Genomic DNA, 23,657 nt, shown 5'->3' on the forward strand with positions numbered 1-23,657 from the left:
TAGGAACTTGTCTGAGAGGCAGAAATTGCTAATTGATCAAGTAACCCCTGGCAACCTGAGGGAACCTTTGGGTTTCATGGAACCCTGGTTTGGGAAGAATGGGCCAGATTCACAGCGGAGATACGACGGAGTATCTCAGATACGCCGTCGTATCTCTCAGAGTATCTATGCGACTGATTCATAGAATCAGTTACGCATAGATAGCCCTAAGATCCGACAGGTGTAATTGTTTTACACTGTCGGATCTTAGGATGCAGTACCGCGGCCGCCGCTGGGGGGAGTTTGTGCCGTAAACCAGCGTCGGGTATGCAAATTAGGAGTTACGGCGATCCACGACGGTTTTTCGCGTTCGCTACGTCGCTGCTAGTCTAGTTTCCCGTCGCAAATTTAGTCGTCGTTTTGGGTGCCCTAACTTTACACAGCACACGTATGTGCTGTATAAAGTATGGCCGTCGTTCCCGCGTCGAAATTTAAAATTTCACGTCGTTTGCGTAACACGTCCGGGAATACGGAATTATGCTACGCGCGTCGCCGTTCGAAAAAATTACGTCACTTCGCGCAAAGCGAGGCGGGAGTTACGAAACGGAGCATGCGCAGTAGGTCCGGCGTGGGAGCGCGCCTAATTTAAATGGCACACGCCCATCTAAATTACGCGGGCTTACGCCGGAGGCCGCCGGCGTAGTTTTCATCGCAAGTGCTTTGTGAATCAGGCACTTGCGATGAAAACTTGCGGCGGTGTAACGTATCTACGATACGTTACGCCGCTGCACTTCTACCTGAATCTGGCCCAATTTTCCTTACACTTGTGGGCATTGGAAAGAATTACCCCCTTACAGATAGCTAAAATGATCAATGGTGCCAGTGGGAACTTATCTGAGAGGCAGAAATTGCTCATTGATCAAGGAACCCCTGGCAACTTCTAAGGGAACCCTGGTTGGTGAAGAAGGTTTTTTTTACACTTCTGGGCATTGGGAAGAATTGCCCCCTTACAGATAGCTAAAATGAATAATGGTGCCAGGGGGAACTTATCTGAGAGGCAGAAATTGCTTGTTGATCAAGGAATCCCTAACAACCTGAGAGAACCTATGGATTCCATGGAACCCTGATTGGGGAAGAATGTTCCTTACACTTGTGGGCATTGGGAAGAATTACCCCCTTACAGATAACCAAAATGATCAATGATGTTAGTGGGAACTTATCTGAGAGGCAGAAATTGGTTGTCGATCAAGGAATCCTTAGCAACCCGAGGGAACCTTTGGGTTCCATGGAACCCTGGTTGGGGAAGAACTTATCTGAGAGGCAGAAATTGGTTGTCGATCAAGGAATCCTTAGCAACCCGAGGGAACCTTTGGGTTCCATGGAACCCTGGTTGGGGAAGAACTTATCTGAGAGGCAGAAATTGGTTGTCAATCAAGGAATCCTTAGCAACCCGAGGGAACCTTTGGGTTCCATGGAACCCTGGTTGGGGAAGAACTTATCTGAGAGGCAGAAATTGGTTGTCGATCAAGGAATCCTTAGCAACCCGAGGGAACCTTTTGGGTTCCATGGAACCCTGGTTGGGGAAAAACTTTTCTGAGAGGCAGAAATTGGTTGTCAATCAAGGAATCCTTAGCAACCTGAGGGAACCTTTTGGGTTCCATGGAACCCTGGTTGGGGAAGAACTTATCTGAGAGGCAGAAATTGCTCATTGTTAAAGGAACCCCTGGCAACCTCTAAGGAAACCCTGGTTGAGGAAGAATGTTCCTTACGCTTGTGGGCATTGGGAGGAATTCCCCCCCATACAGATAGCAAAAAAGATAAATGGTGCCAGTGGGAAATTGCTCATTACTCAAGGAACCCCTAGCAACCTCTGGAGGGACCCTGGTTGAGAAACCATAGCCAATATCATGGTTAATTCTGTATACCCAGACATGAGCTGTAACCTCCACCATAAACTACAGAGAATGCACGACCACTGCACACCACTATGGTGATCCACCTCAGTTTTGCAATTCAATTTACACCACTCAGGAGCATGATTTATATGGCTATTGTCGGCCTTGGAGCCTCCTTAGTAGTTGTGCCCATAAGGAAGTCCTGCAGTGTGAGTCTAGAATGAAACAAGGACGTGTTACCAGCTTTATATCATTGACATTTTACTCTTCTGTGTTTTTCAGATGCAGGACGCCATGGGCTATGAACTCCCCTGGGTTTACTTTGTCAGCTTGGTTATTTTTGGATCGTTCTTCGTCTTAAACCTTGTGTTGGGTGTCTTGAGTGGGTAAGAGATCTCCTGCAGTGGGCTCACAAATACAAGATAAGTGGGTGATTTACTAAAGGCATGAAACCCACCTATGTCTCTGTTCCTGGATTTTTTACCCCTCCTGTTATGTAGCTCAAATTAATAAGAATGGACTCCGGTTGCCCTCTCTCCCCGCAACTGCCAGTGCTGTGAAACCGATCTACACTTGAAAAATACATTTAAGTGGAAGTAAACCCATTGACTTAACGTTTTTCCGGGAAACAGTTACATTCCCGGCATGCCGGGGATTGCTGGCTGTCACATTTGCTTGTGCTGCCAATCAAACTGTCAAACCACCCAATGGCTGGTGCCATAACTGATCACATGTGCAGCATCATGCCAGGTGAAGATTAAACAGAGGCCAAAAATGGCCGCTTCCTTGGCTGAAAATTAAAGGAGGGTTTACTTCCACTTTAAAATATGTCTTCATTGAAGAATGACTTTCCTGTTGTTGTTTTCTTTAAGCTGGTAGGCAGGATGCAATGTCTTTGGATTCTTTTTTGATATCTGTAACCCTCCATTTAATTTTTTTTTATGGTCAGTGAGTTCTCTAAGGAAAGAGAGAAGGCCAAAGCCCGGGGCGACTTCCAGAAACTGAGGGAGAAGCAGCAAATGGAGGAAGATATGAAGGGTTATTTAGACTGGATCACCCAAGCTGAGGACATCGAACCGGAAGGAGAAGATAGAGAAGAAAGACACAACCGTGAGTATCGTACAGCAGAACAGACCTACAGTACAGTGGAGGTGATGATGAATCTATACCAATTCTATCTTTGTTCTCAAACTTGGAGCAACGCTACTATGCTTATTACTTATCTACTAAACCAGGGATCTCCAAACTGCAGCCCGCGGGCCAAATCGGGCCCACTGCATGGTTTTATCCAGCCTTCTGATGTAAGAGGGGACTGTGATGTAAGGGGAGACTGTGGTATAAGGGTGGACTGTGATATAAGGGGGGACTGTGATGTAAGGGGGGACTGTGATGATAGAGGAGACTGTGATGTAAGGGGGGACTGTGACGTAAGGGGGGACTGTGGCGTAAGGGAGGACTGTGACGTAAGGGAGGACTGTGACGTAGGAGGGCACTGTGTCGTAAGGGGGGACTGTGTCGTAAGGGGGGACTGTGACGTAAGGGGGGACTGTGACGTAAGGGGGGACTGTGACGTAAGGGAGGACTGTGACGTAAGGGCTGACTGTGACGTAAGGGCTGACTGTGACGTAAGGGCTGACTGTGACGTAAGGGGGGACTGTGACGTAAGGGGGGACTGTGACGTAAGAGGGGATTGTGACGTAAGAGGGGATTGTGACGTAAGAGAGGATTGTGATGTAAGAGGGGACTGTGATGTAAGGGGGGACTGTGATGTAAGGAGGGACAGCTAGTTCCATATATGTTTGGACACAGGCACAATCTTAGATTTTTTTCAGGTATTTACCAAAGCATATTAAAGATATAGTTATATAACGGATATGTGCTGAATGTACACTCTCTCAGGTTTAATTTGAGGGTATGTACATCCAAATCGGAGGAAGGGTTTAGGCATTACAGCTCCTAAGAATAGCCCCCCCCCCCCTTTTTCAAGAGTCCAAAAGTAATTGGACAATCAAAAGCTGATTCATGGCCAGGTGTGGGTTACTCCTTCGTTATTTGTTCATCAATTAAGCAAATAAAAGGTCTGGAGTTGATTCTAAGTGTGGTATTTGCATTTGGAATCACTTGCACTCATGTGAACCTACATCATGAGTTCAAAGGAGCTGTCCATTAAAGTGAAACAGGCCATGGTAAGGCTTCAAAAATGAAACCAATCCATCAGAGAGATAGCAGCAACATTAGGAGTGGCCAAATCAACAGCTTGGTACAATCTGAGGAAAGAAGAACGCACTGGTGAGCTCAGCCACATAAAAAGTCCTGGAAGTCCACGGAAGACAACAGTGGTGGATGATGGCAGGATCCTCTCTATGGTAAAGAAAAACTCCATTCACAACATCCAGACAAGTGAAAGGCACTCTCCAGGAGGTGGAGACAAGTGAAGGACACTCTCCAGGAGGTGGAGACAAGTAAAGGACACTCTCCTGGAGGTGGAGACAAGTGAAGGTGGAGACGAGTGAAGGAGTGAAGGACACTCTCCAGGAGGTGGAGACGAGTGAAGGACACTCTCCTGGAGGTGGAGACGAGTGAAGGACACTCTCCTGGAGGTGGAGACGAGTGAAGGACACTCTCCTGGAGGTGGAGACGAGTGAAGGACACTCTCCAGGAGGTGGAGACGAGTGAAGGACACTCTCCAGGAGGTGGAGACAAGTGAAGGGCACTCTCCTGGAGGTGGAGACAAGTGAAGGGCACTCTCCTGGAGGTGGAGACAAGTGAAGGGCACTCTCCTGGAGGTGGAGACAAGTGAAGGACACTCTCCTGGAGGTGGAGACAAGTGAAGGACACTCTCCAGGAGGTGGAGACAAGTGAAGGACACTCTACAGGAGGTGGAGACAAGTGAAGAACACTCTCCTGGAGGTGGAGACAAGTGAAGGACACTCTCCTGGAGGTGGAGACAAGTGAAGGACACTCTCCAGGAGGTGGGTGTATCATTGTTAAAGTCTACAATCAAGAGAAGACTCCACGAGAGCAAATACAGAGGGTTCTCCACAAGGTGCAAACCATTCATAAGCCTGAAGAATAGAAAAGCCAGATTAGACTTTGCCAAAAACATCTAAAAAAGTCAGACCAGTTCTGGAAAAACATTCTTTGGACGGTTGAAACTAAGATCATTCTGTACCAGAATGACGGGAAAATTAACATGTGGAGAAGGCTTGGAACAGCTCATGATCGAAAGCACACAACGTCATCTGTGGTCACATGGTGGAGCTTGCAGTGTGACGGCATGGGCATAAATGGCTTCCAGTTGCACTGGGTCATTGGTGGTTATTGATGATGTGACAGAGGACAGAAGCAGCCGGATGAATTCTGCAGTGTTTTTAGAGATATACTGTCAGCCCAGATTCAGCCAATGGTTGGACGGCGCTTCACACTACAGCTAGACAATGATCCAAAACATACTGCGAAAACAACCCAGGAGCTTTTGAAGGAAAAGAAGTGGAATATTCTGCAACGGCCCGAGTCAATCACCTGATCTCAACCCAATTGAGCATTTCACTTGCTGAACTGCAAAACTAAAGGCATAAAGAGCCACAAACAAAGAACAACTGAAGACCGCTGCTGCAGTTAGAGCCCGGCAAAGCCTCAGAAAGCCTTCGGTGATGTCCATGGGTTCCAGACTTCAGGCAGTCATTGCCAGTAAAGGATTCTCAACAAAATATAAAATAAATTGCATTTTATTTATGATTATTTTCATTTGTCCAATTACATTTGAGCCCCTAAAAATGGGAGGGGGGGGGGGGGCTTTGTATAAAAATGGTTACAGTTCCTAAAATTTGTACTTCAACCCCTTGAATGAAAGCTGAAAGTCTTTACTTCAATTTCATTTGGATTGTTTCGTTTTAATTTTATTCTGGTGGCCTACAGAGCCAAAAGTATGAAAATTGTGCCTGTGTTCAAATATACAGGATATGGACCTAACTGTAGTTACAGTGGGAAAATAATGATTGGATCCTCTAAAGATTGTGTAAGTGTTGCCCACTTACAAAGAAATGAAGGGTCTATCATTTTTATCATCGGTGTATTTTATATGATAAAGACTGAATATCAACCAAAAATCCAGAAAAAACACACAATACAAATGTTATAAATGGAGTTGCAGTTCAGTGAGTCAAATAAGTCCCTCCCTTCTCCTCCTTGACCAGCTCGTGTGACAGACAGAACACTCGATCTATCACACAAGCTAGTCTAGGAGGAGGAGGGCGGGACATTTATCACAGCGCGCCCGAACTGTTAACACTGTCATCTCCGTGACACAGCGGGATCGCTGTGTTACAACCTGCAGTGTAACCGGCGTTGCCTGTCAGGGTCGGGTGGGCCGGTTACAAGTCCTCCGCGGGCCGCATGTGGGCCGTAGCTTTAGATAATGACATTCAGATAATCTACATGAACTAATTACTAGTCATTTACCCAGACGTTCTGACTCCGCGATAAGCTATTCTCACCTTATACACAATACACATTCCTTTGTAGACTAATTGACATGCTAATCCGCTACAGCTGAAAAGTCAGCCATCTGACCTTTCAGACTGCCAACCCCCAACACATCTATCATCAATAGACTTTCACACAATGAAATATCTTAGGAGCCAGACTTAATTAACACCTCAACAGTATGTGTCCCCACATGAATGAGTCATTCTCCTATTGACCTGTTGGGGTCAGAATTAACCACCTGTAATATTTCAAGATATCCTGCAATACATGAATTATCATTACTGTCCCATCTCATGTAATCCGAGATATCATTTCTCAGTCATCCTATGCCCCTATTGGACATAGGATGACCCTAGACCCAAGAGTCATTGGTGAAGCTGGCACAGGAGTACCCCCCATCCTTCAAAAGTCTCTGGGTATCACAGGCCATTCCGTTACAATCGGTTCTTGTACCTTGTGTCCACTCAGTCATATAACCGTATAATGTCTCCAAATGGTTTCTTCTCTTCTTGTACGTCATGTCTACACAATCATTTAACCGTATGATGTCTCCAATGGTTTCTCAGGTCTTGTACCTTGTGTCCACTCAGTCATATAACCGTATAATGTCTACAAATGGTTTCTTCTCTTCTTGTACGTCATGTCTACTCAATCATTTAACCGTATGATGTCTCCAATGGTTTCTCAGGTATTGTACCTTGTGTCCACTCAGTCATATAACCGTATAATGTCTACAAATGGTTTCTTCTCTTCTTGTACCTTTGTGTACCACTCCATCGTAAGACCATCTTACGTTCAGCATCACTTGTATTTCTTGTGTATGATGTCTGTCTGTCCCGTGCAATGTCTGTCTGTCTCTTACGTACAGGAGTCACGTTGGCCGACCTGACTGGCAGGAGGAAGGGAAAACTCCAGTGGTTAATGCATCCTAACCATTCCTCAGAAGCCCACAGTAATTCTATGGCTTGTGTACTCTGTGATTTGTGGCCTGTGACCAGTGTGTGGTGTCTTTCCATTGGTTTTCACAAACCGTCTTCCCTATGTAGTTTGTGATCCCTACCATAATCTGTGATGTGGTGTATTGCCGAATAGCTCTAGATTTTAGATGTAGTCATGGGGAAAAAAATAAGGAAATGATTATGAAAGTAACCAGAGCAGATAGAGCTTGGATTAATATGTTTAGTGGTGGACAATGGTGGATGTGACTTCTCAGCTTGGCTTTGTTATGACACATGGGGAAGAAATTTGAGTTTTGGTGGGTGAATCTTGCCATCAGATGCCAGAGAAGACATTGAAAGCCTGCATTTAATACAAATAGCCATCAAGCTTTCTAAGTGGAAGTAAACCACCCTATCATTTTCAACCAAGGAAGCTACCATCTTTGCCTCATTTTAATCGATAACTGCCATCATGCTGCACATGTGACTAGTTATGACACCAGCCATTGGATGGTTGACAGTTTGGTTGAGAGCACAACCAATGGGAGTGTTACATTTCCGTCACGTGCCGTAAATGAAACAGTTTTGTGGATGGGTTTACTTCCGCTTTAAACTGAAATAACAGATTTGGGTTGACCTGATTTTATAATGATGGATAAACATAAAGTAAACCTGAGAGTTAAGGCTCTAGGACAGCCTTTCAACCTTTTCAACACAGAGGAACCATTGAAATAATGTTCCGGTCTCATAGAACCCCTGTAAAAAATTACCGTTTCTAGAACTCATGATACGTTAGTGTGATGGTCAGTGAGAAGAATGTTCCTTACATTGGTGATCAGTGAGAAGAATGTTCCTTACATTGGTGATCAGTGGGAAGAATGTTCCTTACATTGGTGATCAGTGGGAAGAATGTTCCTTACATTGGTGATCAGTGGGAAGAATGTCCCTTACATTGGTGATCAGTGGGAAGAATGTCCCTTACATTGGTGATCAGTGAGAAGAATGTCCCTTACATTGGTGATCAGTGAGAAGAATGTCCCTTACATTGGTGATCAGTGAGAAGAATGTTCCTTACATTGGTGATCAGTGGGAAGAATGTTCCTTACATTGGTGATCAGTGGGAAGAATGATCCTTACATTGGTGATCAGTGAGAAGAATGATCCTTACATTGGTGATCAGTGAGAAGAATGTCCCTTACATTGGTGATCAGTGGGAAGAATGTCCCTTACATTGGTGATCAGTGAGAAGAATGTCCCTTACATTGGTGATCAGTGAGAAGAATGTCCCTTACATTGGTGATCAGTGAGAAGAATGTTCCTTACATTGGTGATCAGTGAGAAGAATGTTCCTTACATTGGTGATCAGTGAGAAGAATGTTCCTTACATTGGTGATCAGTGAGAAGAATGTCCCTTACATTGGTGATCAGTGTGAAGAATGTTCCTTACATTGGTGAACAGTGAGAAGAATGTTCCTTACATTGGTGATCAGTGAGAAGAATGTTCCTTACATTGGTGATCAGTGAGAAGAATGTCCCTTACATTGGTGATCAGTGAGAAGAATGTTCCTTACATTGGTGATCAGTGGGAAGAATGTTCCTTACATTGGTGATCAGTGGGAAGAATGATCCTTACATTGGTGATCAGTGAGAAGAATGATCCTTACATTGGTGATCAGTGAGAAGAATGTCCCTTACATTGGTGATCAGTGAGAAGAATGTCCCTTACATTGGTGATCAGTGGGAAGAATGATCCTTACATTGGTGATCAGTTGGAAGAATGTTCCTTACATTGGTGATCAGTGAGAAGAATGTTCCTTACATTGGTGATCAGTGAGAAGAATGATCCTTACATTGGTGATCAGTGGGAAGAATGTTCCTTACATTGGTGATCAGTGAGAAGAATGTTCCTTACATTGGTGATCAGTGAGAAGAATGTTCCTTACATTGGTGATCAGTGAGAAGAATGTCCCTTACATTGGTGATCAGTGAGAAGAATGTCCCTTACATTGGTGATCAGTGAGAAGAATGTTCCTTACATTGGTGATCAGTGAGAAGAATGTCCCTTACATTGGTGATCAGTGGGAAGAATGTCCCTTACATTGGTGATCAGTGGGAAGAATGTCCCTTACATTGGTGATCAGTGGGAAGAATGTTCCTTACATTGGTGATCAGAGGGAAGAATGTCCCTTACATTGGTGATCAGTGAGAAGAATGTTCCTTACATTGGTGATCAGTGGGAAGAATGTCCCTTACATTGGTGATCAGTGAGAAGAATGTCCCTTACATTGGTGATCAGTGAGAAGAATGTCCCTTACATTGGTGATCAGTGAGAAGAATGTCCCTTACATTGGTGATCAGTGAGAAGAATGTCCCTTACATTGGTGATCAGTGAGAAGAATGTCCCTTACATTGGTGATCAGTGGGAAGAATGTCCCTACATTGGTGATCAGTGAGAAGAATGTCCCTTACATTGGTGATCATTGGGAAGAATGTCCCTTACATTGGTGATCAGTGAGAAGAATGTCCCTTACATTGGTGATCAGTGGGAAGAATCCTCCTTACATTGGTGATCAGTGAGAAGAATGTAAGCCCAGTATAAGAATATAAGCCCAGTCACGTATCTCTTTTGGGCAACGATAAGCAGAGAGTGTTTTCTTGCTTACCAGTTAACGATAGGTCAGGGGTTCCAGTGCCTAAAACAAAAATATCATGGCAAGAGCTTATCTTACATTACTATGACACAGTGCACATATTATCAGTACTTCTGGAAAATGGTCCAGGCATGGGTAAAATAGAAGAGATCCAACTAAAAGAGTTTTTGTGAGGACTAGGATCTCCTCCTAAGTTTGAGCTTTGGTTCCAAAGCATGGGCACCACATAAAAGATCCAGGTAGGAGAGCATTTGAGACGTTAGGATCAGGAACTCCTAATTTTGAGCTATGGTTCCAATGGATGGGTACGTGTTTGAGACGTTGGCATCAAGATCTCCCAATTTTCAGCTAAGGTTCCAATGCAGGGGTACTATACAAAAGATCAATGTAGGAGAGTATTTGGGACATTGGGACCAGGGTCTCCTTATTATGGGCTTTGGTTGAGTTTGCGTAAGTCGTCCGCGAATACGGATGGACGTAATTTACGTTCACGTCGAAACCAATGACGTCCTAGCGACGTCATTTGGAGCAATGCACGCTGGGAAATTTAGCGGACGGTGCATGCGCAGTTCGTTTGGCGCGGGGACGCGCCTGATTTAAATGTTACACACCTCCTAGCTGTGGAATTTGAATTCCGCCGGGGGATTTACGATCCGCCGGCGCAACTTTAGAGGCAAGTGCTTTCTGAATAAAGCACTTGCCTCAAAAACTTGCGCAGGCGGATCGTAAATCAGATCTAAAGCTCCGCTAACCTATCTGAATCTAGCCCTCTGTGTCTCCATTGAATAGATTTAACTCAATGGACAGAAGGCTTTGAGGAAGGGGGGCAGAGGGCTTTGAGGAAGAAGGGCAGAGGGCTTTGAGGAAGGGAGGCAGAGGGCTTTGAGGAAGGGCGACAGAGGGCTCTGAGGAAGGGGGGCAGAGGGCTTTGAGGAAGGGGGGAAGAGGGCTTTGAGGAAGGGTGACAGAGGGCTTTGTGGAAGGGCAAAAGAGGGCTTTGAGGAAGGGTGGCATAGGGCTTTGAGGAAGGGAGGCAGAGGGCTTTGAGGAAAGGGGGCAGAGGGCTTTGAGGAAGGGTGGCAGAGGGCTTTGAGGAAGGGGGGAGGAGGGCTTTGAAGAAGGGCAACAGAGGGCTTTGTGGAAGAGTGACAGAGGTCTTTGAGGAAGGGCGAAAGAGGGCTTTAAGGAAGGGAGGCAGAAGGCTTTGAGGAAGGGGGGCAGAGGGCTTTGAGGAAGGGGGGCAGAGGGCTTTGAGGAAGGGGGACAGAGGGCTTTGAGGAAGGGTGGCATAGGGCTTTGAGGAAGGGAGGCAGAGGGCTTTGAGGAAAGGGGGCAGAGGGCTTTGAGGAAGGGCGACAGAGGGCTTTGTGGAAGGGGGGCAGAGGGCTTTGAGGAAGGGTGGCATAGGGCTTTGAGGAAGGGAGGCAGAGGGCTTTGAGGAAAGGGGGCAGAGGGCTTTGAGGAAGGGCGACAGAGGGCTTTGTGGAAGGGGGACAGAGGGCTTTAAGGAAGGGGGGCAGAGGGCTTTGAGGAAGGGGGGAAGAGGGCTTTGAGGAAGGGGGGAAGAGGGATTTGAGGAAGGGTGACAGAGGGCTTTGAGGAAGGGGGACAGAGGGCTTTGAGGAAGGGAGGCAGAGGGCTTTGAGGAAAGGGGGCAGAGGGCTTTGAGGAAGGGGGGAGGAGGGCTTTGTGGAAGGGCGACAGAGGTCTTTGAGGAAGGGAGGCAGAAGGCTTTGAGGAAGGGAGGCAGAAGGCTTTGAGGAAGGGGTGCAGAGGGCTTTGAGAAAGGGGGGCTGAGGGCTTTGAGGAAGGGGGGCTGAGGGCTTTGAGGAAGGGGGACAGAGGGCTTTGAGGAAGGGGGACAGAGGGCTTTGATTCCAAAGTAGGGACTCCAAAAGAAGAATATTTGTGGATGAACAAAGGGCTTTGGTACCAAAGTAGAGACTTCAAAATTCGGACAGTTGTGGAGGAAAGATGGGCAGCAAGCTTTAGTTTCAAATAGGGATTTTAAAAGAGGAATAATTGTTAAAAATTAGGGGCAGAGGGCTTTTATTCTAAAGTAGGGACTCAAAAAGAGGACGAGTTTTAGGGAAATAAGGGACAAAGGGCTTTGGTTTTAAAGTAGGGACTCTAAAAGAGGGACAATTGCAGAGGGGGGGGGGGGGTGAAGGCTTTCATTGCAAAGCAGAGACTTTAAAAGACATACAGTTGTGGAGGAAAGAAAGACAGCAAGCCTTGGTTCTAAAATAAGGATTCCAATGAGATGAATAAACGTGGAGGAACAAAAGGCTTTGGTTCCAAAGCAGTGACTCCAAGAGAGGGACAATTATGAAAGAAGGGTGGTAGAGAGAGCTTTGGTTCCAAAGTAGAAAGTTCAAAATAAGGACAGCTATGGAGGAACGAGGGGCAGCAAGTTTTAGTTCTAAAATTGGGACTCCAGAAGAGCAATAGGTGTAGAGGAAGAGGATAGAAAGGGCTTTGGTTCTAAAGTAGGGACTCCTAAAGAGGAATAGTTGTGGGAGAACAAGGGACAAAGGGCTTTGGTTCTAAGTAGGGACTCCAAAAAATTAATAGAGAAAGGGAGGGGTTGCAAAGCAAAAAGTTGAAAAGATGTATAGCTGTGGAGGAAAAGGGGGGAGCAAGCTTTGGGTTCTAAAATAGAGACTCTTAGAGAGAAATAAATGTGGAGGAATGAGAGACAGAGGGCTTTGGTTCCAATGTAGGGACTCCAAAAGAGCAATAGTTGTGGAGGAACAAGGCACAAATGGGCTTTAGCTCCAAAGCAGGGACTCCAAAAGAGGGACAGTTATAAAAGAAGAAGGGGGTACAGGAGGTTTTGGCTCCAAAATAGAGACTTCAAGAGAGAGACAGTTGTGGGGGAAAGCGGGGCAGCAAGTTTTAGTTCCAAAAAATGGACAGTTATGGAGGAAGGGAGGCGGCAGAGTGCTTTGGTTGCAAAGCAAAGACTTCAAAAGAGGTACAGCTGTGGGGGCAAAAAAGGGGCAGCAAGCTTTGGGTTCTAAAATAGGGACTTCTAGAGAGGAATTAATGTGGAGGAATGAGGGGCAGAGGGCATTGGCCCCAATGTAGGGACTCCAAAAGAGGAATAGTTGTGGAGGAACAAGGGGAAAAAGGGCTTTAGCACCAAAGCAGGGACTCCAAAAGAGGGACAGTTATGGAAGAAGGCGGGTCAAAGGGCTTTGGTTCCAAAGTAGAGACTTCAAAAGAGGGACAGTTATGGAAGAATGCAGGTCAAAGGGCTTTGGTTCCAAAGTATAGACTTCAAAAGAGGGACAGTTATGGAAGAAGGCGGGTCAAAGGGCTTTGGTTCCAAAGTAGAGTCTTCAAAAGAGGGACAGTTATGGAAGAAGGGGGTACAGGAGGTTTTGGCTCCAAAATAGAGAGTTTGCGAGAGAGAGACAGTTGTGGGGAAAAGAGGGGCAGCAAGTTTTAGTTCCAAAAAAGGGACTCCAAGAGAGGAATAGTTGTGGAGGAACAAGCTTCAGGTTGCTTTGGTTCCAAAGCAGAGACTCTAAAAGAGGAATAGTTGTGGGTAGGGTTGTCCCGATACCACTTTTTTAGGACCGAGTACAAGTACCGATACTTTTTTTCAAGTACTCGCCGATACCGAATACCGATACTTTTTTTTAAATGTGTCCCCAAATGCAGCCATGTCCCCCCACAAATGCAGCCATGTCCCCCCACATATGCAGCCATGTCCCCCCACAAATGCAGCCATGTCCCCCCACATATGCAGCCATGTCCCCCCACATATGCAGCCATGTCCCCCCACATATGCAGCCATGTCCCCCCACATATGCAGCCATGTCCCCCCACATATGCAGCAATGTCCCCCATATATGCAGAAATGTCCCCCCACATATGCAGCCATGTCCCCCCACATATGCAGCCATGTCCCCCCATATCCAGCCATGTCCCCCCACACATGCAGCCATGTCCCCCCTATATGCAGCCATGTCCCCCCTATATGCAGCCATGTCCCCCCTATATGCAGCCATGTCCCGCCATGTCCCCCCTATATGCAGCCATATCCCCCCTATATGCAGCCATGTCCCCCCTATATGCAGCCATGTCCCCCATAAATCCAGCCTATGGATCAAGTATTCTATTTAGGTATCGGGGGTATTTGCGGGAGTACAAGTACTCCCGCAAATACTCGGTATCGGTCCCGATACTGATACTGGTATCGGTATCGGGACAACCCTAGTTGTGGGGGAATGAGGGACAAAGGGCTTTGGTTCCAAAGCAGAGACTTCAAAAGAGGGACAGTTGTGGAGGTAAAATGGGGCAGCAATCTTTGGGTTCTAGAGAGGAATAAATGTGGAGGAATGAGGGACAGAGGGTATTGGTCCCAATGTAGGGACTTCAAAAGAGGAATAGTTGTGGAGGAACAAGGGACAAATGGGCTTTAGTTCCAAAGCAGGGACACCAAAAGAGGGACAATTATGGAAGAAGGAGGGACAAAGGGCTTTGGTTCCAAAGTAGAGACTTCAAGAGAGGGACAGTTGTTGAGAAAAGAGTGGCGGCGAACAATCCCCCTTATGGGGCCCTCTCCTGCTCCAGGCCCCATAGCAGCCAAGTTGTCTGGTTTGGGTTTGGTTAGGTCATGGCTTAGAAACACACCATGCAAATACACCATCGAAGGCAGGTAGGTCTCCTGGATGCAGAAGAAATTTGCCAAGTTTGTTTTTCTTACAAGAGATATTTCAGAATATTTCCGTGTGTAGTGAACACTGCATGTATGTAATATTAATTGGCGCCGTTTTCTTACCCCTCCTGTAGCAAGCCTTCCTGCCAGCGAGACCACCTCACTCAACACAGAGAATATAGACGATGAGCACAGCAACTGCTGCACCCTGTGCCTGTAAGCCCTTTCACACTGGTTTGTTCCATGCTAAATCATTCTCATTCTTTCACTCTACCATATAATGCTCAAAATACATTAGTATATCAGAGAGCGTACGTTTCAAGTGGACCTGTAATTTTTCTAAGAGTACCGAGATCACAGAGTTCTCAGTGCTGACTCTCTTCCGCCCCCCACAGGAGGGAGGAGAAAGACAAATCCTCTGTCCAGCAGAAGCCGGGAGGAAGGTTACAAACTGGGGAAGGGAGGTTACAGGCTGGGGCAAGGTGGTTACAGGCTGGGGCAAGGAGGTTACAGGCTGGGGAAAGGGGCTGTTACAGGCTGGGGCAGGGTGGTTAGAGGCTGGGGAAAGGGGAGGTTACAGGCTGGGGAAAGGGGAGGTTACAGGCTGGGGAAAGGGGAGGTTACAGGCTGGGGCAGGGTGGTTAGAGGCTGGGGAAAGGGGAGGTTACAGGCTGGGGAAAGGGGAGGTTACAGGCTGGGGAAAGGGGAGGTTACAGGCTGGGGCAGGGTGGTTAGAGGCTGGGAAAAGTGTCCGTTACAGTCTGGGGAAAGGGTAGTTACAGGCTGGGGCAGGGCGGTTACAGACTGGGGCAGGGGGGTTACAGACTCCGCTGTCCAGCAGAAGCCAGCCGCTGCTCCTTCTGACAGGAGTGACATTGCAGCTACTCCTGCCAGAGAAGAGTGGCCCTGGCAGCCAAAGGCCAGTGCATTCACCCAACACAGCACCCCCCCCCCCTTTCAATGCCCTGACCATGGGCCCCCGCATGCACCTGGGCAGTGCCCATTCATTAAGACAGCCCTGAGAAGGAATACTAATGATTATTTCCTAGTCTGACCAGAGCTGTCCAGAGAAGGTGATGACCATTTTTTTCTCTTTTGGATGTGCAGCCATTTCTTATTTTTCTGAATGGAGCTTCCCTCCACTTGAATGTGGCAGGGCGGTTACAGGATGGGGAAGGGGTGGTTACAGGCTGGGGCAGGGAGGTTACAGGCTGGGGAAGGGGGGTTACAGGCTGGGGAAGGGGGGTTACAGGCTGGGGAAGGGGGGTTACAGGCTGGGACAGGGAGGTTACAGGCTGGGGAAGGGGTGATTACAGGCTGGGGAAGGGGGGTTACAGGCTGGGGAAGGGGGGTTACAGGCTGGGGCAGGGGGGTTACAGGCTGGGACAGGGAGGTTACAGGCTGGGGAAAGGGGGTTACAGGCTGGGGAAGGGGGGTTACAGGCTGGGGAAGGGGGGTTACAGGCTGGGGCAGGGGGGTTACAGGCTGGGACAGGGAGGTTACAGGCTGGGGAAGGGGTGATTACAGGCTGGGGAAGGGGGGTTACAGGCTGGGGCAGGGAGGTTACAGGCTGGGGAAAGGGGGTTACAGGCTGGGGAAGGGGGGTTACAGGCTGGGACAGGGAGGTTACAGGCTGGGGCAGGGAGGTTACAGGCTGGGGAAGGGAGGTTACAGGCTGGGGAAAGGGGGTTACAGGCTGGGGAAGGGGGGTTACAGGCTGGGGAAGGGGGGTTACAGGCTGGGGCAGGGGGGTTACAGGCTGGGACAGGGAGGTTACAGGCTGGGGAAAGGGGGTTACAGGCTGGGGCAGGGAGGTTACAGGCTGGGGAAAGGGGGTTACAGGCTGGGGAAGGGGGGTTACAGGCTGGGGAAGGGGGGTTACAGGCTGGGGAAGGGGGGTTACAGGCTGGGACAGGGAGGTTACAGGCTGGGGAAGGGGGGTTACAGGCTGGGGAAGGGGGGTTACAGGCTGGGACAGGGAGGTTACAGGCTGGGGAAGGGGGGTTACAGGCTGGGGCAGGGAGGTTACAGGCTGGGGAAAGGGGTGGTTAAAGGCTGGGGCAGGGCGGTTACAGACTGGGGCAGGGGGGTTACAGACTCCTCTGTCCAGTAGAAGCCAGCCACTGCTCCTTCTGACAGGAGTGACATAGCAGCTACTCCTGCCAAAGAAGAGTGGCCCTGGCAGCCAAAAGCCAGTGCATTCACCCAACACAGCACCTGCCCCCCCCCTTTCCATGCCCTGATCATGCCCCCCCCCCCCCATGCACCTGGGAGCCCCTGGGCAGTGCCCGTTTTCAAGACAGCCCTGAGAAGGAGTACTAATGATCATTTCCTAGTCTGTCCAGAGAAGGTGATGACCATTTTTTTCTCCGGTGCCCTGAATGGAGCTTCCCTCCACTTGGATATTTGAATGTGGCTTGGACAGTTGGAAGGTGAAATAGATGGATCCTCGGGGGTGTGACTGTTCAGTTTACATTAAGGCTTTTGCTCAATTTATCTATTTGAAACAAGTTTTGGGTGTTCCTTAATAACATCTTGTTTTCTTTTTTGCTTGTGCAGGAGTAAGTTGTCACAGACTGGCTGCTGGTAAGTACTAAATGTGATGTTGGGTCACCTGTACTTGAGGAGATATAATCTCAGATTATTATTTTTATAAAGAACGCTTTTGTTTTTATTTTTTACTTGACTTGTTAATCTCCATGGCAGATCTAAAAACACAACACAACTAGAGTAACTACCTGAATTTGACTTTGATTCTAGCCCTTTGTAGTTCTCTGCACACTTACTGTATGAGGGTGGCAGCAATAAGAATGAAGCAGGTGTGTGAATTTAATTATACTGAAAGGAACATGCTGATAGGAGGAGAGGTCAGTGTGCTGAGGTCATAACTCTGCTGTTGCTCCTTCACTTTCCAGTTACAGGGAAGTTGGGGGGTTACAGGCTGAGGCAGGGAGGTTACAGCCTGGGGAAGGGGGGTTACAACCTTGGACAGGGTGGTTACAGTTTAGGGAAAAGGGTGGTTACAGGCTGGGGCAGGGAGGTTACAGGTTGGGGAAAGGGGCGGTTACAGGTTGGTGAAAGGGGAGGTTACAGGCTGGGGAAAGGGGAGGTTACAGGTTGGTGAAAGGGGCGGTTACAGGCTGGGGAAAGGGGAGGTTACAGGTTGGGGAAAGGGGAGGTTACAGGCTGGGGAAAGGGGCGGTTACAGGCTGGGGAAAGGGGAGGTTACAGGGTGGGGAAAGGGGCAGTTACAGGCTGGGGAAAGGGGCGGTTACAGGCTGGGGAAAGGGGAGGTTACAGGCTGGGGAAAGGGGTGGTTACAGGCTGATGAAAGGGGCGGTTACAGGCTGAGGAAATGGGCGGTTACAGACTGAGGAAAGGGGCGGTTACAGGCTGGGAAAAGGGGCGGTTACAGGCTGGGGAAAAGGGACAGTTACAGGCTGGGGAAAGGGGCGGTTTCAGGCTGGGGAAAGGGGTGGTTACAGGCTGGGGAAAGGGGCGGTTACAGGCTGGGGAAAAGGGGCAGTTACAGGCTGGGAAAAGGGACAGTTACAGGCTGGGGAAAGGGGCGGTTACAGGGTGGGGAAAGGGGTGGTTACAGGCTGGGGAAAGGGGCGGTTACAGGCTGGGGAAAGGGGAGGTTACAGGCTGGGGAAAGGGGCGGTTCCAGGCTGGGGAAAGGGGAGGTTCCAGGCTGGGGAAAGGGGAGGTTCCAGGCTGGGGAAAGGGGAGGTTACAGGCTGGGGAAAGGGGCGGTTACAGGCTGGGGAAAGGGGAGGTTTCAGGCTGAGGCAGGGAGGTTTCAGGCTAGGGCAAGAAGGTTTCAGGCTGGGAAAAGGGGCAGTTACAGGCTGGGGAAAGGGGCGGTTACAGGCTGGGGCGGGGAGGCTACAGGCTGAGGCAGGGAGGTTTCAGGCTGGGGCAAGAAGGTTTCAGGCTGGGAAAAGGGGCGGTTACAGGCTGGGGAAAGGGGAGGTTACAGGCTGGGGAAAGGGGCTGTTACAGGCTGGGGAAAGGGGCGGTTACAGGCTGGGGAAAAGGGGCAGTTACAGGCTGGGGAAAGGGGTTGTTACAGGCTGGGGAAAGGGGAGGTTACAGGCTGGGGAAAGGGGCGGTTACAGGCTGGGGCAGGGAGGTTACAGGCTGGGGAAAGGGGAGGTTACAGGCTGGGGAAAGGGGCGGTTCCAGGCTGGGGAAAGGGGAGGTTCCAGGCTGGGGAAAGGGGAGGTTACAGGCTGGGGAAAGGGGCGGTTACAGGCTGGGGAAAGGGGAGGTTTCAGGCTGAGGCAGGGAGGTTTCAGGCTAGGGCAAGAAGGTTTCAGGCTGGGAAAAGGGGCGGTTACAGGCTGGGGAAAGGGGAGGTTACAGGCTGGGGAAAGGGGCTGTTACAGGCTGGGGAAAGGGGCGGTTACAGGCTGGGGAAAAGGGGCAGTTACAGGCTGGGGAAAGGGGTTGTTACAGGCTGGGGAAAGGGGAGGTTACAGGCTGGGGAAAGGGGCGGTCACAGGCTGGGGCAGGGAGGTTACAGGCTGGGAAAAGGGGCGGTTACAGGCTGGGGAAAGGGGCGGTTACAGGCTGGGGCGGGGAGGCTACAGGCTGAGGCAGGGAGGTTTCAGGCTGGGGCAAGAAGGTTTCAGGCTGGGAAAAGGGGCGGTTACAGGCTGGGGAAAGGGGAGGTTACAGGCTGGGGAAAGGGGCTGTTACAGGCTGGGGAAAGGGGCGGTTACAGGCTGGGGAAAAGGGGCAGTTACAGGCTGGGGAAAGGGGTTGTTACAGGCTGGGGAAAGGGGAGGTTACAGGCTGGGGAAAGGGGCGGTCACAGGCTGGGGCAGGGAGGTTACAGGCTGGGGAAAGGGGCGGTTACAGGCTGGGGAAAGGGGTGGTTACAGGCTGATGAAAGGGGCGGTTACAGGCTGGGGAAAGGGACGGTTACAGGCTGGGGAAAGGGGAGGTTACAGGCTGGGGAAAGGGAGGTTACAGGCTGGGGAAAGGGGCGGTTACAGGCTGGGGAAAGGGGAGGTTACAGGCTGGGGAAGGGGGGGTTACAGGCTGGGGAAGGGGGGGGAATTACAGGGTGGAGAAAGGGGCGGTTACAGGCTGGGCAAAGGGCAGTTACAGGCTGGGGAAAGGGGAGGTTACAGGCTGGGGAAAGGGGCGGTTAAAGGCTGGGGGAAGGGGCGGTTACAGGCTGGGGAAATGGGAGGTTACAGGCTGGGGAAAGGGGAGGTTACAGGCTGGGGAAAGGGGAGGTTACAGGCTGGGGAAAGGGGAGGTTACAGGCTGGGGAAAGGGGAGGTTACAGGGTGGAGAAAGGGGCGGTTACAGGCTGGGGAAGGGGGGGTTACAGGCTGGGGAAAGGGGAGGTTACAGGGTGGAGAAAGGGGCGGTTACAGGCTGGGCAAAGGGCAGTTACAGGCTGGGGAAAGGGGAGGTTACAGGCTGGGGAAAGGGGCGGTTAAAGGCTGGGGGAAGGGGCGGTTACAGGCTGGGGAAATGGGAGGTTACAGGCTGGGGAAAGGGGAGGTTACAGGCTGGGGAAAGGGGAGGTTACAGGCTGGGGAAAGGGGGGGTTACATGCTGGGGAAGGGGGGGGGCAATTACAGGCTGGGGAAGGGTGGTTACAGGCAAGGGAAAGGGGCAGTTACAAGCTGGGGCAGGGTGGGGGGTTACAGGCTGGGGAAAGGGGCAGTTACAGGCTGGGGAAAGGGGCGGTTACAGGCTGGGAAAAGGGGTGGTTACAGGCTGATGAAAGGGGCGGTTACAGGCTGAGGAAATGGGCGGTTACAGGCTGAGGAAAGGGGCGGTTACAGGCTGGGAAAAGGGGCGGTTACAGGCTGGGGAAAAGGGACAGTTACAGGCTGGGGAAAGGGGCGGTTTCAGGCTGGGGAAAGGGGTGGTTACAGGCTGGGGAAAGGGGCGGTTACAGGCTGGGGAAAAGGGGCAGTTACAGGCTGGGAAAAGGGACAGTTACAGGCTGGGGAAAGGGGCGGTTACAGGGTGGGGAAAGGGGTGGTTACAGGCTGGGGAAAGGGGCGGTTACAGGCTGGGAAAGGGGCGGTTACAAGCTGGGGAAAGGGGCGATTACAGGCTGGGGAAAGGGGAGGTTACAGGCTGGGGAAAGGGGCGGTTCCAGGCTGGGGAAAGGGGAGGTTCCAGGCTGGGGAAAGGGGAGGTTACAGGCTGGGGAAAGGGGCGGTTACAGGCTGGGGAAAGGGGAGGTTTCAGGCTGGGGCAAGAAGGTTTCAGGCTGGGAAAAGGGGCAGTTACAGGCTGGGGAAAGGGGCGGTTACAGGCTGGGGCGGGGAGGCTACAGGCTGAGGCAGGGAGGTTTCAGGCTGGGGCAAGAAGGTTTCAGGCTGGGAAAAGGGGCGGTTACAGGCTGGGGAAAGGGGAGGTTACAGGCTGGGGAAAGGGGCTGTTACAGGCTGGGGAAAGGGGCGGTTACAGGCTGGGGAAAAGGGGCAGTTACAGGCTGGGGAAAGGGGTTGTTACAGGCTGGGGAAAGGGGAGGTTACAGGCTGGGGAAAGGGGCGGTTACAGGCTGGGGCAGGGAGGTTACAGGCTGGGGAAAGGGGAGGTTACAGGCTGGGGAAAGGGGCGGTTCCAGGCTGGGGAAAGGGGCGGTTCCAGGCTGGGGAAAGGGGAGGTTCCAGGCTGGGGAAAGGGGAGGTTACAGGCTGGGGAAAGGGGCGGTTACAGGCTGGGGAAAGGGGAGGTTTCAGGCTGAGGCAGGGAGGTTTCAGGCTAGGGCAAGAAGGTTTCAGGCTGGGAAAAGGGGCGGTTACAGGCTGGGGTGGGGAGGCTACAGGCTGAGGCAGGGAGGTTTCAGGCTGGGGCAAGAAGGTTTCAGGCTGGGAAAAGGGGCGGTTACAGGCTGGGGAAAGGGGAGGTTACAGGCTGGGGAAAGGGGCTGTTACAGGCTGGGGAAAGGGGCGGTTACAGGCTGGGGAAAAGGGGCAGTTACAGGCTGGGGAAAGGGGTTGTTACAGGCTGGGGAAAGGGGAGGTTACAGGCTGGGGAAAGGGGCGGTTACAGGCTGGGGCAGGGAGGTTACAGGCTGGGGAAAGGGGCGGTTACAGGCTGGGGGAAGGGGCGGTTACAGGCTGGGGAAAGGGGAGGTTACAGGCTGGGGAAAGGGGAGGTTACAGGCTGATGAAAGGGGCGGTTACAGGCTGGGGAAAGGGACGGTTACAGGCTGGGGAAAGGGACGGTTACAGGCTGGGGGAAGGGGCGGTTACAGGCTGGGGAAAGGGGAGGTTACAGGCTGGGGAAAGGGGAGGTTACAGGCTGGGGAAAGGGGAGGTTACAGGCTGGGGAAAGGGGAGGTTACAGGCTGGGGAAAGGGGAGGTTACAGGGTGGAGAAAGGGGCGGTTACAGGCTGGGGAAGGGGGGGTTACAGGCTGGGGAAGGGGGGGGAATTACAGGGTGGAGAAAGGGGCGGTTACAGGCTGGGCAAAGGGCAGTTACAGGCTGGGGAAAGGGGAGGTTACAGGCTGGGGAAAGGGGCGGTTAAAGGCTGGGGGAAGGGGCGGTTACAGGCTGGGGAAATGGGAGGTTACAGGCTGGGGAAAGGGGAGGTTACAGGCTGGGGAAAGGGGAGGTTACAGGCTGGGGAAAGGGGGGGTTACATGCTGGGGAAGGGGGGGGCAATTACAGGCTGGGGAAGGGTGGTTACAGGCAAGGGAAAGGGGCAGTTACAAGCTGGGGCAGGGTGGGGGGTTACAGGCTGGGGAAAGGGGAGGTTACAGGCTGGGGACGGGTAAAAGGCTGGGGCAGGGCAGTTACAGGCTGGGGAAGGGGGGGTTACAGGCTGGGGAAGGGGGGGGAATTACAGGCTGTGAAAGGGGAGGTTACAGGCTGGGGAAAGGGTCGGTTACAGGCTGGGGAAAGGGGCGGTTACAGGCTGGGGAAAGGGGCGGTTCCAGGCTGGGGAAAGGGGAGGTTCCAGGCTGGGGAAAGGGGAGGTTACAGGCTGGGGAAAGGGGCGGTTACAGGCTGGGGAAAGGGGAGGTTTCAGGCTGAGGCAGGGAGGTTTCAGGCTAGGGCAAGAAGGTTTCAGGCTGGGAAAAGGGGCGGTTACAGGCTGGGGAAAGGGGCGGTTACAGGCTGGGGCGGGGAGGCTACAGGCTGAGGCAGGGAGGTTTCAGGCTGGGGCAAGAAGGTTTCAGGCTGGGAAAAGGGGCGGTTACAGGCTGGGGAAAGGGGAGGTTACAGGCTGGGGAAAGGGGCTGTTACAGGCTGGGGAAAAGGGGCAGTTACAGGCTGGGGAAAGGGGTTGTTACAGGCTGGGGAAAGGGGAGGTTACAGGCTGGGGAAAGGGGCGGTTACAGGCTGGGGCAGGGAGGTTACAGGCTGGGGAAAGGGGAGGTTACAGGCTGGGGAAAGGGGCGGTTACAGGCTGGGGCAGGGAGGTTACAGGCTGGGGAAAGGGGAGGTTACAGGCTGGGGAAAGGGGAGGTTACAGGCTGGGGAAAGGGGAGGTTACAGGGTGGAGAAAGGGGCGGTTACAGGCTGGGGAAGGGGGGGTTACAGGCTGGGGAAGGGGGGGGGGAATTACAGGGTGGAGAAAGGGGCGGTTACAGGCTGGGCAAAGGGCAGTTACAGGCTGGGGAAAGGGCAGTTACAGGCTGGGACAGGGAGGTTACAGGCTGGGGCAGGGAGGTTACAGGCTGGGGAAAGGGGCGGTTAAAGGCTGGGGGAAGGGGCGGTTACAGGCTGGGGAAATGGGAGGTTACAGGCTGGGGAAAGGGGAGGTTACAGGCTGGGGAAAGGGGGGGTTACATGCTGGGGAAGGGGGGGGGGCAATTACAGGCTGGGGAAGGGTGGTTACAGGCAAGGGAAAGGGGCAGTTACAAGCTGGGGCAGGGTGGGGGGTTACAGGCTGGGGAAAGGGGAGGTTACAGGCTGGGGACGGGTAAAAGGCTGGGGCAGGGCAGTTACAGGCTGGGGAAGGGGGGGTTACAGGCTGGGGAAGGGGGGGTTACAGGCTGGGGAAGGGGGGGGAATTACAGGCTGTGAAAGGGGAGGTTACAGGCT

General features: G+C 51.3%; 1 protein-coding gene across 1 annotated transcript in view; it reads left to right on the plus strand.

Annotated features, from left to right (window-relative positions):
- CACNA1F (calcium voltage-gated channel subunit alpha1 F) overlaps positions 1 to 23,657 on the plus strand; it is a 167,712-nt gene that overhangs the window by 41,579 nt on the left and 102,476 nt on the right. The window contains exons 8-12 of the mRNA XM_040322711.1: positions 2,157 to 2,260; positions 2,824 to 2,984; positions 7,234 to 7,314; positions 14,755 to 14,836; positions 17,180 to 17,206. Of these exons, the coding sequence (XP_040178645.1) occupies positions 2,157 to 2,260; positions 2,824 to 2,984; positions 7,234 to 7,314; positions 14,755 to 14,836; positions 17,180 to 17,206 (455 nt within the window). The remainder of the gene's footprint in view (positions 1 to 2,156; positions 2,261 to 2,823; positions 2,985 to 7,233; positions 7,315 to 14,754; positions 14,837 to 17,179; positions 17,207 to 23,657) is intronic.

This window comes from Rana temporaria, chromosome 9, assembly GCF_905171775.1.
Source record: "Rana temporaria chromosome 9, aRanTem1.1, whole genome shotgun sequence".
NCBI lineage: Eukaryota > Metazoa > Chordata > Amphibia > Anura > Ranidae > Rana > Rana temporaria.